This window comes from Ceratotherium simum, chromosome 2 (assembly GCF_057802395.1).
Source record: "Ceratotherium simum simum isolate JZ-2026a chromosome 2, ASM5780239v1, whole genome shotgun sequence".
Lineage (NCBI taxonomy): Eukaryota > Metazoa > Chordata > Mammalia > Perissodactyla > Rhinocerotidae > Ceratotherium > Ceratotherium simum.
The window spans coordinates 58,265,555-58,281,316 of record NC_141901.1 but is presented as its reverse complement, the minus strand read 5'-3'; the positions used below and the strand labels follow the sequence as shown (position 1 = coordinate 58,281,316).

Genomic DNA, 15,762 nt, shown 5'->3' with positions numbered 1-15,762 from the left:
AGTTTGGAATGTTGTATGTTTTGGTACGTTGCATTTATTTCCATTAGTCTTTAAGTATTTTCTAATTTCCCTTGTGATTTCTTCTTTGACCCAATGGTTGTTGAAGAACATGTTGTTTAATTTCCACAAATTTGTGAATTTTCCCATTTTCCTTCTGTTATTAATTTCTAGCTTCATTCCATTGTGGCCATAGAAAATACTTTGCACGATGTTAATCTTTTAAAATTTACTGAGACTTGTTTTGTGTCCTAATATATGGTTTATGCTGAAGAATGCTGCATGTGCACTTGAGAAGAAAGTGTATTCTGGTATTTGTTGGAGTGTTCTCTGGAGGTCTGCAAGGTCTAGTGGGTTTACAGTGTTGTTCGAGTCCTCTATATCCTTACTGATCTTCTGTTTAGATGTTTTATCCACTCGTGTAAGTGGGGTATTGAAGTCTCCAACTATTATTGCAGAACTCTCTATTTCTCCCTTCAACTCTTCCATTGCTTACTTCATATACTTTGGGATTCTCTTGTTTCGTGCACATCTGTATGTATTTTTAATAGTAATTTTTCTACTTCATTCCTAATATTTAGTTGAAAACAAACAAAAAATTTATTCACTTTTTAAAACTATCTACTCACCCCTTCTATGTGGCATACTACATAAGATAAAATTTACACCCTACTTCACAATACAATTTCCTTTCCAAAACACCACAGAAAAATAATCTGGTACTCTAAAAGCTTAGATAAAAGTATTATTCTATATTATTAATGTCAGAATTTCTTATTCATTAAATATAATTAGTAAAATATAGAGCATATATCTTAAAAATACAAGCTATCCACATTTAATGTGAGTTCAATTAGGTGAGTCCTGAAATATGTAAGATTAACTATGGTATTTTAGATTGTTAATAAATTCACCTGTTAAAAATGCTCCAAAATACATGACAACTAAAAACACCATATATTCTTCTGGGAGACGGGGGAAAATGAGCTAATAATAAGAAAATCTAGATATTCTCTCTCCAACTCCCAAATATCAGAAACTTCTTTTAAAATTCTATGCAAGCAAATACTACTACTTCTTACAAAGAGAATAACTCTAAAAGATATTAGATGTAGTAAATATTACCTCATTTTTTTCTTGCTTAGACGGTCCTGGATTCTGTGCTCCATTTGCAGGCTCTTTTTCTGAAACTGAACTCTGGCCGAGGATTTCACTGCCAATAGGCCGCTGTGCCTCAACAGGTGTATCACTTCTTCCAGAAAAATACAAAAAACAAAAAGGAAAAGATGGAAGTGAAGAAAAATATATTTTAGTTAGAGAAATTTTAATTTAAAATAATGAATATTTAGCCTAAGTGTTTATCAAATGCACAAAAACAGATTTTATTTTTCTTTCTTCTCTTAAGTACACCACATAAGAGATTTCTTAAAACAGAATGTGCTTATAATGGAAGAGCACTGTATTATTAAGCAAGGAAGGTAGGGGTTCCATCCAAAATAAGATGTGTGGCCTTGGGAAAATCACATAATATTCTCTGTGGCTCAGCTTCATCTATAAACTGAGTACTGCCATGTGCCGCTTAACGACAGGGATACGTCCTTAAGTGATGTCGTCGTTGTGCGAACACCAGAGTATACTTAAACAAACCTAGATGGTATGGCCTCCTATACACCTAGGCTATATGGTACTAATCTCATGGGACCACCATTGTATATGTGGTCCGTCATTGACCAAAACATCATTATGCAGCGTGTCACTCTAATAGGTTGGATGACCTAATGCTCAAATTCTCTTTATGAACTCTGAATCCGTGATTTTGTTATCCAAACTTTTATTATTATCCTCCAATAGGTTTGAACGAAATTTTAAGAACTGTTGAGATTTATTAAAAGGCTTTCTTTGGTCTATGTGCACTTAACATAAAAGCTAAACATACACCTTTCCAATATTTTTAATGTATACTAATTAGTAAGCTTGACATCTTATGTCAGGTTGTTCCTAATATTCTTCTAAAATGCGAGCAATTTCTACTTTTCATAGTAACTCTATCCAAAATTTTTAATAATTAACATCATCCAAAGATGATGAAAACCACAGACATTTACACAAATTACCTATTGGTACCAGGCACCATGGGAATAAGTACAAAAGTAAAATGATTTCTGTCTTCAAGGAATTTGATGAGATAGCCTCATAATGCCTCTCCAGGCAGAAGTATGTAAGACATAACAAAATATAGGTCTAGGGTTCAGGAAAGCAAAACTAGATAGTCACCTTCACAAAGGCACCATTAGTTAGGAGCCTTGTACTCATAAGTACCTAAACAGACATACACATACATGCATCAGAGGAGGAATTTAGAAAGATGTGGGAAGAGGTTTCAGCTGCTAGACTGTGCTGTAAGCTGCTAATGACCATAAGAAGTCCCATTTTATGTCCACAAAATAGAATTTGTAGGAGTTATTAACTGTACAGAGATAGAATAAAATGACCTTCATAAAGTACCATGTAATTTTGCAATTTATACAGCACTTCCATTTGCATTATTTGTTTAACTTGCACAATAACCTGTGAAATAGGTTATAACTTCCACTTCACAGAAGAGGAAACAGACTCAAAAAACAAGTAATTTTCCTAAAATTGTAGAGGTAATAAATAAAGTTAAGACTTGAATCCAGGTCTTCAGACTCCAAATCCATTGGCAGCCCATGCTTGAAGATACTTTTTTTTTGGTCATTTAATTTTGAGACCATTACATTGAATAGCCAAAGCTTCCATATTTCAACTGACTTTTCTCCTTTTTTGTACTCAGTTTGTTTCTCTTTGAGTGAAAAGATATTCTTCAAAATACCACATACTCCTTTACAAACCTCTCTTTCGTGTTTTATCTTCTTGTTCACCATAGTAACTCAATCTCTGTAGCCCAGGGATGCAGCATGGTGCTGGCACAGAGTAGACACTCAAATATTTTTAAATGAAGACTGACTTCAAACATGTATCACCACAAGTGGGAGTCTCTTCATGTGGCATCTTTAACATAACTGATCTAATCAAGCTTCCCAATATTTTAAAATTACACCTGAAATATTTTTAAAAACAAGGTAAATTTTTTCCAAAGTAAATTTTTATACTTGATCCACAGCACACTAGCTCTCCCAGCACGTTATCAGCAGCCATTTTGACACACTGTCCTTACCAAGAGTATGAGCTCTGAAGGGGAGGAATTTATATTTATTAAGCACCAATCACATGCTTGCTGCTCTACTAGGAGCTTTATCTCACTTTGCAAGTCAACACTTTGTTTTATAGAGGAGGTCATTGAAGCTCAGAGAGATTAAGTAACTGTCCCAAAGTCACACAGCTAGTAAATGGCAAACCCAAGTATGACTCCAAAGACCATGATCTATTCATTATTCCACACTGCTCTGCCTCATAAAGCTTTCCAATTTCAGAGGCATGGCAAATGTTTTCTGGATTATTGCTACTGCTCAGCTAATAACAAGTGTATTATACTTCTTGACATGTCACATTTTACCTCTCTGCTTATTCTATAATGGTCTAATAACTTATACTCCACTTTTTCCCATCTTTATCCAGTCATTCCTCAATTTCTACTACTTTCTTTACATAGGCAACAGCACACGTAGAGTCAGATTTGACTAGATTTGTGTCATTTTTCTTTATAAAGACAATCCCACTGGTGCACAAGTCCAAACATGCCATTCATTATACTGACCAAGAAGCTCCTGTCATCTTAAATACTCAGAGGAATATCAGCAGTTCCCCCAGAATTGAAGCCCAGCATGCCAGACAATGACAATTTCTCTAAAGGGATTGGAAAATCCAAGAAAAGTTTAAGACAGTCTCTACGAAAACTCAAGACTCTCTGTTCCTTTGTGATTTAGATAATAGGATGCTGCTATAGTAAATTATACTCATCCACTTTCATCACTAGATATTATCTCTATCTTTCAAATACGAAATATAGAGCAATAAGATAGATGACTTAAGAAGGCACCCTAGGCTTTAGGAAGTCCCCTCACTTAAGTGATCCTAGAATCCCCCCTTTCTTTAAGAAACATTAAAGAAAGTATCACAACCTCCCCTCCTCTACCATCTCACAGCAACTTAACAGAAAATGCTTCCATATACATTTATCCTGTATTTCTTGTGCTTAACTAAAGATTTCCTCTTGCTTTAATTAGAAACAGAAATTCCGAGTCCAGTGCTCCTTCCTCAATAAAGAATGCCTCCAACTATCCTATGTGAATAAGAAAAGATTTAGTTTTTGAGCTCTTTTGTGCTCATTCAATAAATTTATTGCAGTCAACAGTAATACTTCATAGTATCAACTCTGAGTATAGGACACCAGCCTTATGTCCCAATGGGTTTCCTGGAAAAGAAAGGCTGGAAGTTTCCTAACCCTTGAAATAAAGAACTATTAATGAGGGCCGGCCCCGTGGCTTAGCGGTTAAGTGCGCACGCTACTACTGGCGGCCCGGGGTTCAGATCCCGGGCGCGCACTGACGCACCGCTTCTCCGGCCATGCTGGGGCCGCGACCCACGTACAGCAACTAGAGGCATGTGCAGCTGTGACATACAACTATCTACTGGGGCTTTGGGGGAAAAATAAATAAATAAATAAAATTATAAAAAAAAAAAAAAAAGAACTATTAATGAGAAAACTATTATTTTATGCCAGATTTGAGGGAAAAACTGAGTGGTGGCTTTAACACATTTCCTTCACGTATACAAAGAATTACTAAAAGAAGATAAGTAGAAATAATCAGAGATTTTTATGTACACATGTTCAATACAGTACTATTTACTTTAAAAAAAGAAAATGGGGGGCCAGCCCCGCGGTTTAGTGGTCAAGTGTGCACACTCCGCTACTGGCGGCCCTGGTTCAGATCCCGGGCGTTCACCCACGCACCACTTCTCTGGCCATCCTGAGGCGGCATCCCACATACAGCAACTAGAAGGATGTGCAACTATGACATACAACTATCTACTGGGGCTTTGGGGAGAAGAAGGGAAAAAAAGGAGGAAGACTGGCAATAGATGTTAGCTCAGGGCCGGTCTTCCTCAGCAAAAAGAGGAGGATTGACATGGATGTTAGCTCAGGGCTGATCTTCCTCTCACACACACACACACACACACACAAACACACACACAAAAATGGAAGCAATCTGTTGTCCTACAGTAAGAAATTAGCTAAAATTGTGATACAGTCATACAGTGGAATACTGTACACCTCATTAATCACTGATCTCCATAAATGTTTAAGAATATGGGAAAATATTAATAATGATCTATCAAGTGAAAAAAAGCAAATTATGTGAAAATATATACGGTACATTCCAAATTTTAAAAAATGTATTCAAAGATAAAAGAATGGTCATCTAAGTGTAAGATTGTGTGGGATTTTATTTCTCATATTTATATTCTTCTATATTTTCCCAAATTTCTTCAATGCACATGTATTGCCTTACAACCAGCAAAAGAATAATATAGGATATAAAAACAAAGATTTTCCTAGATATTTTTAATTACCAAAAATTTAAAAATCCTGTAAAGTTTTAAGGACTTTCAACTAAAAGGACTTGAACATTAAGAAAATACACACACCTACAAAAATTAGACTATCTCACACTTGCAGAGATTTCCTAATTTTTATGAGCAAATACTTACCGTTCAGGGGATTCTTCATAAATACTGTGACATTCTGTATTCTCAAGCATGAGACTTCTACTGAGGTTTTGTACCCCTGGATAATGGAAGTTAGCAAAGGAGTGTGACATTGGAGAAGTTTTGTTCCCAAGGTCTGAGATTCTCTTATCATGACTGGTTAGTCCACAAGTGAGGCCATCTAAAGCAGGATTCAGAGAGCGGGTCATATAGGCATCAGCTGATTGAGGCCTCCTCAGTGGAGATGATGGATAGGGAGAAAGTTTGCTGATAAGAGGAGTCAAAAGATCAGCATACGCAGCTTTTGTGGGTTTCAGAAGTTTGTCAACATGAATATTAAGCATTTTCTGTTCAAAAGCACAGGAGAAGACAGAAGATGGGAGATTCTGAAGCCATGACAATAAACTCAGATCCAAATCATCACAACCATTACCACATAAGAGATCAATGCCAAGAAGTACTTCACTTTCTGTAATTTCTTCTCCAGTTGCTTTACTTTGACAAAATTCTACACAGCATTCATAAAGTAGGCCCTTCATTACAAGCTGAAATAAACGGTTGTTACTTGCTTTAAAACCAGCCTCACTTAGCTTCCTATCAGCAGGGATGAATTCTGCAACCATGACACAAGCCTCTTCAAAACAGTGAACTCGTGCAGTGCTGGGATTCCAGTCCTTAAATTCAGCATGATTGGTCAGACGAGGCAAAGTCAAAAGCAAACAGAGCTTGCTATAATCATCTTTAGAAGGACAGTACTCTTCCAGGGCATGTAAACATTGCACCGCTTCCTGCATGGTAAATTCCAACTGTAAGAAAAATATAAGCGATTACTATAGAGAGAGATGCTGTGAAATATGAAAACAATGAGAATATTTTACTCAAATTAAAAGATACTCTGCAAACTTTCATAAACTATTCAATTGCAAAAGGATAAACTCTAGTGTCACAGAATACTCATATAATTTGCGGGATATTTAACAACTTTCAAGTTAGGAACCAAAATGTTTTTCTCTACTAAAATAAAAACATTAAATAATTTGGTTAATTAGTACATTAAATTTTTATCTATAAAAGTAGTATTGTAATTTAGGCTTAAGACTATCATTTTCAAGTGTATAATTTTTTTAAGGGTAAGAATAATTGAGTTTTCTAGAAATGAAAACTGAAGCATACCAATCTTCAATTGTTTATACCATTTGCTATCACTCCAGCTTACTCAATAAGCAAAAGAGCCATTCTCTTAGCTCAAAGTTCCCTTAGAACAAATTTGTGTGGGGAAAGAAAGCCAATCATCTACAGTTCATTTACTACAAAAACAGTCCAGAGACTGAACAAGAGAAAACTTAGCTGAGAGACAAACTACAATAACCTGTATAGTGAATATTATCTTAGAATTATAAGCTTTTAACGATGTAAGGGGGCTGGCTCCGTGGCTTAGCGGTTAAGTGTGCGCGCTCCACCACTGGCGGCCCGGGTTCAGATCCCGGGCGCGCACTGACGCACCACTTCTCCGGCCATGCTGAGGCTGAGTCCCACATACAGCAACTAGAAGGATGTGCAGCTATGACATACAACTATCTATTGGGGCTTTGGGGGGGGAAAATAAATAAAGTTTATTTAAAAAAAAAAAAAAAAAAAACAACGATGTAAGGAAGCTTAGAGCTTATGAAGTCCATATCTTACATATGGGAAAAGTCAGGTTGCAGATTTAACCAAGCTAATTCAGTTGGTTAGCGAAAAAGACAAAAAAAAATTAGGTCTTCTGACTCATATTCCAGTGGTCTTTCCACTTTTGAACATCAATGTCTGGTAAACATTTCTCTATTATATATGCAAGTCCCCACTGTAATATCCTTTTGGTTTACCTCAATGAACACTTACTGGCACTTAGTAGAAGTTTCCTTGGTTCTGGATGTAACAATACTAACATTAAAACTTTAAAAGTAACTCTCTAATCAATTAAATTTAAATTGTCATAAACACATAAACATTTTATGAAAAAACCTCCTCCAGATCAAAGAAAATATTGACAAGACAGAAAAAGGAGGTAAACATAATTCATTTCATGGGCCGGCCCTGTGGCTTAGCGGTTAAGTGCGTGCGCTTCGCTGCCGGCGGCCCGGGTTCGGATCCCGGGTGCGCACCGAGGCACCACTCCTCCAGCCATGCTGAGGCCGCATCCCACATACAGCAACTAGAAGGATGTGCACCTATGATAGACAACTATGTACTGGGGCTTTGGGGGAAAAATAAATAAATAAAATCTTTAAAAAAAAAAAAAAAAAAAACATAATTCATTTCCAGGATATGAAAAGAAGCATTAACGTAGAGTCATCAAGTGAAACATCTATTGCTATATAAATCATAAACAAGAGAAGAGCACACACTCTCCAACTAGCCAGACATTCATTGATCATCTTTGCCTAAACCACCAAACAAATTTAGAAGCACTACAGCCTGAAAGTACTACATCTGGAAAAGAGCAGATCTTGCCCCACCCCGGTTCATAAAAACTTTGTAAACTCACGATACTAATCTTTTGTTTTAGTGAATAAAATACTTATGACTAAAACAAGACTATGGCGCAAACCTTCAGGAATAAAAATCTTACATGCTGGGGTTCATCTTCTGCTGACATTGCATTGTTAACACATAAAGCTTCTAAAAACTTCTGCTTCAGGATAATATAACGAAACCTGTGAAAAATTAAATATGAAATATTAAAATGATTAAAAAGTTGAATAACAGAAATGTCAAAGACCGGAAATGAAACTCAAGTTCATGAAGCAAAACAAGCCAAGTTTGTTTTAAAGGGTTATTTCTTTAAAAAGAATTTTTAAAATTAATTTTCCAGGGGCCAGCCCCATGGCATAGCGGTTAAGTGCGCGTGCTCCACTGCTGGCGGCCCAGGTTCGGATCCCGGGTGCGCACCGACGCACTGCTTCTCAGGCCATGCTGTGGCGGTGTCCCACATAAAGTGGAGGAAGATCGGCACGGATGTTAGCTCAGGGCCAGTCTTCCTCAGCAAAAAGAGGAGGATTGGCAGATGCTAGCTCAGGGCTGATCTTCCTCACAAAAAAAAAAAAAAAAATTTAATTTTCCAATATCTCATAAATCAAGCATACTTATAAGTTACTGTTAAGTACCTTTACTTTCAGAAAATTCTTTTTTTTTTTTTTGAGGAAGATCAGCCCTAAGCCAACATCCATGCCAATCCTCCTCTTTTTGCTGAGGAAGACTGGCCCTGAGCTAACATCTATTGCCAATCCTCCTCCTTTTTTTTTCCCCAAAGCCCCAGTAGATAGTTGTATGTCATAGTTGCACATCCTTCCAGTCGCTGTATGGGGGACGCGGCCTCAGCATGGCCGGAGAAGCGGTGCATCAGTGCGCGCCCGGGATCTGAACCCGGGCCACCAGTAGCAGAGCGCGTGCACTCAATCGCTAAGCCACAGGGCCAGCCCTCAGAAAATTCTTAAAATACTTTACTAATCTTATCACATTGAAGCCGTAATTAAAATAACTTCAGTAGCAAGTAGTCATAATACTCAAACGAAGGATTTCTATTTCCAACATCAATTCTAAACAAAAATCAACTTTTTATGGAAGATGTCAAATGTCACCTAATACGAAATCAAAATCCTTTATATTCAAAATGTTTTGTTTTCCCAAAATATACGCTTTTTTCTTTTCAAATATGAGAAAGGTCTAATAAAAACAGGGCTGAAAGGGTAAGAAGAAATGAAGAAGATTTCTAAAGTCACAAAATAACTATAGACTTAAAACTTTTTAACAGGGATTTTTCAGGGAGGGGAAAGGAGAACAAAGAGCATACCTGACTTGTCTAGGAATCAAAAAAATGTTGGATGCCTTAAGCACTTTAAATAAAAGGTGTTTCTAAGGGCTGAAAGGAAACAATAATGAACCTTCAGTCATTCTTTCAACAATTGTTGTAGTAGCAAATATGTGTCCAATAAAACAAAATCCCTGCCTTCAAAAAGAGGGTCATCTAATAAATTGTATGAAATATGTATAGGCTTCAGCAAAGTCTCAAAGGAGTGTGAAACCAATTCAGGCAGAAGGGGTAGGAAGCAAAAGGAAAATCTTGTAAGAATTGACTCTTGGAAGATGATCAGGAGTGTGCTATGTAAAGGCTGGAGGTGGTAAAAGGAATAGCATTCCAGATAAATGAAGAATGTACAAAAGCAAAGAGGTATCAAATAGCATGGTATGAATGGAGAATCAAAAAACAATATGAGGTTCCACTTCTGGTAATGGTGAAGAACTTGTATTTGGCTAACATTTCTACAGATAACAACGATAAATCCTAGATACAATACAAAAAATAACTATTTGAAAGCACTGAAGAAAAACAAAAACCTGGCACATCTAGAGGGAAGTCAATTCTTGAAAAAAAGGCAATTTTAGGGGATGAGATTCAAAGTTATAAGACCTTCCAGCTGAGGGCACTCCCCAGTTCACACAGTGTGAGCTAGAACTCAAGCAGAAAGCTGCAGTTTTACAGGCTTGAGAAATCAGCAAGAAGTTTAGTACTGTCAGAATAGCTGAAAAGCAGCAGGGAGAGTAAGGGGACCCAAAAAAGGAGGAAGCAACAACGAGAAATACACCAAAATCTATTATATAAACTCTGACCCAATCCTTAGCTGTCCCTGAAACTGAGAACATGCAAAGGAGACTCCAAGGAGCCCAGGAAATCAACAGATGGAAGGCTAAATAACTGAGCAGAGATTTTAGCTGGCATTCACAAGGCAAGAGACAGACTTTGCATTTTCAGTATAACCAAGTCAACTCCCTGCATGAATAAAAATCAACACTTTTCAAAGGAAAGTAACCAAATATAGAGTCTCAACAAGGAACCCATAATGTGCAGAATACATTAAAAAATGACTAGACACGTGGAAAAAAAAAGTGACTCATAGTTAAGAGAAAAGGCAATCAATAGAAACTAAGCCTGATATGCCCTAGAATGGAATTAGCAAACAACGAATGTTAGGAAAGGAGCAGTTACTATAAATATGTTCAAGAACTTAAAGGGAAATATAATCACAATGAACAAAGAGATGGGAATATCTCAGCAGAAAAATTATAAATAAAAGGAAATTCTGAAACTGAAAGGTACAATATTTGAAATGAAGAATTCATTGCTTATGAGCAAATTGCTAATTTACAGATCCAAAAATGCTCAGCAAACCCTAAGTAGGAACAATACAAAGAACCACACTTAAGCACATCATAATCAAACTGCTGAAAAACCAGTGATAAAGAGAAAAACTTGAAGGCAGCCAGGAGAGAAAAACAAAAAAAGAAACATTACATATAAGAGAATAAGGATAACTCTTTGTCAGAAATAATGGAGGCCAGGAGACAATGCAATGACATCTTTAAAATCTTTGTGCTAGGGGCCGGCCCAGTGGCGCAAGCGGTTAAGTGCATGCGCTCTGCTGTGGCAGCCTAGGGTTTGCTGCTTCGGATCCCAGGCGCGCACCGATGCACTGCTTGGCAAGCCATGCTGTGGCCGCGTCCCATATAAAGTGCAGGAAGAAGGGCATGGATGTTAGCCCAGGGCCAGTCTTCCTCAGCAATAAAAGAGGAGGATTGGCAGATGTTAGCACAGGGCTGATCTCCCAAAAAATAAAATAAAATAAAATAAATAAAAAATAAAATCTTGTACTATTGTGAAGAAACAACTGCCTCAGATATGGCCCTTGTGACTTTTTAAATACAGACACTGTTGACTAAATAGGTTTGTATATCAGATTTTCAACTAACTGAAGTATATGCAACTTGTCCTCTAGAAGTGCTCCAACTCCATGGGATTGAGATACTACACTATTTTCTAGGAAAGCTAACTAAGAGTCTTGTTTTTAAATTTTTGTTTATTGTTTTGTTTTGCTAAGCTTCTACCAATGATAAGCCACTAAATATTTCAGATGAACTCTTACCTTTTTTTGTCAAATTTTTCCATACATTCTAGAGGCTGAATGAACTGAAGAACTTCATCCCATTGACCATCAAGGATTAGCTGCCTATATAAAGAAAAACTCATGCACGTCATCAAATTTAGGTTACACTAATTAAAAGCAGAATAGATGACAAGATAGTATTAAAATTTCACAAAGCAGGTAATGAGATTAACATTTTACTTGCTTCCTCAACCACTACAATAAATTTTTTCACAACTTATTTTTAATAACATGTGCTATACAAGAAGAATTTGTGAATCTACAACCACTCTTTATTCTAACATATATGTGGTTTTTTCACCTATGTAAAAACATTGGACTAAGTCTAAAAGTTCCTTTATTTTCCTATTCATCTTACAGTTTTGAAGCTATTCTGTATTATTTAGGGGCCAATGTGTGGGTATGTTCCAGTCTCACTAGATCAGTGGTTCTCAACTGGGGACAATTTTGCCCCAGGAGACATTTGGCACTGTCTGGAGACATTTTTGGTTGTCACAACTAGGGTTCTACTGGCAGAGATGCAGCTAAACATTCTACAATGCACAAGGACAACCCTACACACACACACACACACACACACACACACACACACACACACAAAGAATTATCTGGCCCAAAATGTTAATAGTGCTCAGGTTGAGAAATCCTGCTCTAAACTGTGAATTCTACATCTTGGAGGCATTTGACACTAAAGTTTACACTCTGAGAATGAAATAGCAAGGAATAACTTCAGGTTTCATCCTATGTTAGTGGTCTATGAAAACTTCCAAAAGTTATAAGGCATTCTTATTGCTGTTCTTCTTTTATAATAGTAATCTCCCTACTTTTGTATTTTTAGAACAGTAAAATTTAAAAGGGAAGGTATGGGCAGGAGGATCCACATAGGACTGCCAACTTTTGATTCTGTAAAGAAGGAATATTAATAAAATGCAATCACAATATATATATCATTTTATCAAGAGACATTTTAATATTTAAAAAGTAGAAGCGACACAATTTCAAAGGCCAGTCCTTTAAGATGAATACATTTAGTTTAATGAAAAACTTACTACTCTATAATTCTTTGCATTTCACCTCACTCAGACCAGTAAAGCTTCATTACAAACCACAAAAGCTTGTTCCTTGAAGGGGATATTTGAGAGCCACTGCTAAATTCCAGGAGCAGCAATGCTTGAAAGAGAGGGCCAGAAGAATACTGCCTCAGTACTGGTTCCTGACCATATCATTGACTAAGCTCCCTGGGGCTGAACGACACTCACAGCACCAAAAAAGGGAAGTGCAATGAGTTTAAATAAATTCCCCTAATATACAAAAGCATTTAAAAAAAAAAAAAAAAGTTACTTTTTCATGAGTTAGGAACACTTTATTTCTTAAGGCTTTCCAAGTCACAAAATGCCACATGTCCCAGAATCTGTACTCCTTGTCAAGGATATTTGGTATCACATAAGCATAGAATACATTTCTGTCTGGAAATTTGGGTTTTTCTTTTTCCGTCCAACTCAAGTTAGGATATATTTAGTTTTTCCATTTTGGCAAATATGTTAATTCCCTTTTGCTCTGAAATTCCACTTCCAAGAATCTCAGTCTAAGGAAATAGTCCAAGATATAGAAAAAGTCATATGTATAAAAGATGCTCAGTAGAACATTTATTTAAGAAAAATTGGAAACAATTCAAATGTCTAAGAATAGGGGAACCACTAGGAAATTAAGTAAATTGAAAAATTTCAAAGTATAAATTTGTAATCACACAGAGAATCCTTATGATGTTAATGGATAAAGTAGGATACTAAATTATAAATGCAACAGAATTGCTATATTTTTTTGTTTTTAATACGCACAGAAAATTATCAGTAGCGTGTCTGGGTGGTGGGGGGTGATTTTTCTTCTTTATTTTTCTATATTTTCTATAATGAATATGTTTATATAATGAGTATGTTTTAATTCTATAGCCAAAAAAAAAAGGAGGTATTTCAGAAATGTTTTCTTTATCTTTCCAGGGGTCTCTGATTTCTTAATCAAATATGTTTTATGATGATGCCACAATCACAATGGAGTTGTGACTCTTGTTTTTTTAATGGACCTCTGGATCTTACTACTGAAAACATTCTACAGAAAACATTATTTTGTAAATGTTCTATTATAAAAACAAACATTTTTAAAAATTATACTTACATAGCCTTTTCATGATTTAAAGAGCTACCTATATTGTACATATTACCTTATTAATACTTAACATTTCTTTGAAAGAGCTACAAACCTCACAGTACTAATGAAATCATACCTCAGGAAAAGCATATCATCTGAAAATAGGCCATTTATGACTCCACTTTCCTTCTCAAGGGCCAACATACTAATGTGAAGCTTCTTTGAATTCAAGAAGTCTAAAATTAGCTTAATGATCTCAACCTCTTTTACATTCACTGTTTCTTCAGCCGTCATGTTGATAGCCTAAATATTAAACCAAACAAAAACAAAAATTAGTCTTATATTTTATTTCTAAGTGTTATTAACTGTCTGGAAACTACACATAAGTTTCTTGGAAATATTTAGTACAGGTATTTTGAAGTGAAATTAATTTCTTATCTACCAAAAGCAGGTCATTCTTTAAGGTGTCGATAAAGGTATAGCTATGATATTTCTTAAAGTCCTCATCTTCGAGAGATACACATTGGCACAATTATAGATTAAATAGTCTGTGATTTACTTCAAAATAATACAAGAAGAGGCAAGTGGGAGGAGGTAAAGATGAAACAAGAATAATCATGACTACTGAAGTGGGGTAATAGGTAAATGGAGGTTCATTATATTTGCTATGGTCTGAACATTTGTGTCCTCTCAAAATCCATATGTTGAAATCCTAACCCCCAAAATGATGGTATTAGACGCTGGGGCCCTTGGGAGGTGATTAGGTCATGAGGTCATTTGCTATAATAAAGAATATTTTAAAGAGTCACTAATAATCAAACCACATTTAGCTGTGTCCTAAATACCTTGCCCTAGGTATGTCCTAATACACTCATTCAATAAGCACTAATTGCCTTTTCTCTGTGACAGGCACTGTCTTGTACTCAGGAGACACTGGCCCTGTCCTTAAGAAGCTTATAGACTAGCAACAACACACAAAATGTCGTACCCTGTACTTTGGAGCCAAACAAAACAAGGCTGGATAAAATGTGCAACTTTAAGTCATATTGGTACTATCAAATCATTAGGTCAACATTCTCATTTTACAGATGAGGCCACACAAGTTAAATGGCCTGAGTTTTTGCAGTTTTCAAATGTTAAGGCTCAGAGCAACACAAAAGACTACCATGCTCAGGGGACTAGCTGTAAAGAAACCTCATCAGATGAAACAGACTGTAAGCATATCTTTCTCTCAGGACCAACTAACTTTACCCATGCTCACAGAAACAAAAACACATACATGTATGCACATAGGTTAATGTTTTTTTCAATTGTTTACTATTTTGTCAATTTATTTCTGCATAATGAGAAATGCAAATGTCTAGCAGACTAGAATGCTCACATCAGATGAGTACATTTTCCCTCTTAGGTAGAGAACGTGGTAGAGTAAACAAGAGACAGAGCATGGGAAGAGAATTATATGATTTAAATATTCAATGACATCAGACTAAGCTAATCTCATATACCCATCTCCACGATAAGGACATGCCTGCCTCAGGAAACAGACAAAGCACAATCTCTCCCGATGGGCCAGCAGTCCAATTCCTCATGCTTTGGGTTTCTCTTTGCTATCTTCTGAGCTGAGCACCACCCTCCTTTTGATAGACTTTGTTCAAAAGAGGATACAATAAAATTAATGATATTTCCACTCACTCACTTCTTTTTTTTTTTTTTTTAAAGATTTTATTTATTTTATTTTTTGCCCCCAAAGCCCCAGTAGATAGTTGTATGTCATAGCTGCACACCCTTCCAGTCGCTGTATGTGGGACTCGGCCCCAGGATGGACAGAGAAGTGGTGCCTCAATGCGCACCTGGGATCCGAACCCGGGCCGCCAGCATCGCAGCGCGCGCACTTAACCACCAAGCCACAGGGCCGGCCCTCCACTCACTCACTTCTAATCACACTTCAGAA

General features: G+C 36.5%; 1 protein-coding gene across 7 annotated transcripts in view; it reads right to left on the bottom strand.

The window, feature by feature from the left end:
• WDR47 (WD repeat domain 47) overlaps positions 1-15,762 on the bottom strand; it is a 56,491-nt gene that overhangs the window by 27,362 nt on the left and 13,367 nt on the right. For 3 of the 7 annotated variants that reach the window (XM_087446238.1, XM_087446263.1, XM_087446244.1), the window contains 5 exons: positions 13,948-14,114; positions 11,646-11,729; positions 8,276-8,381; positions 5,689-6,491; positions 1,123-1,249 (listed from right to left, as the gene is read on the bottom strand). In XM_087446238.1, the coding sequence (XP_087302364.1) occupies positions 1,123-1,249; positions 5,689-6,491; positions 8,276-8,381; positions 11,646-11,729; positions 13,948-14,105 (1,278 nt within the window). In that variant the 5' untranslated portion in view covers positions 14,106-14,114. The remainder of the gene's footprint in view (positions 1-1,122; positions 1,250-5,688; positions 6,492-8,275; positions 8,382-11,645; positions 11,730-13,947; positions 14,115-15,762) is intronic. The other 4 variants (XM_087446248.1, XM_087446270.1, XM_087446254.1 and 1 more) reach the window with 3 other exon arrangements.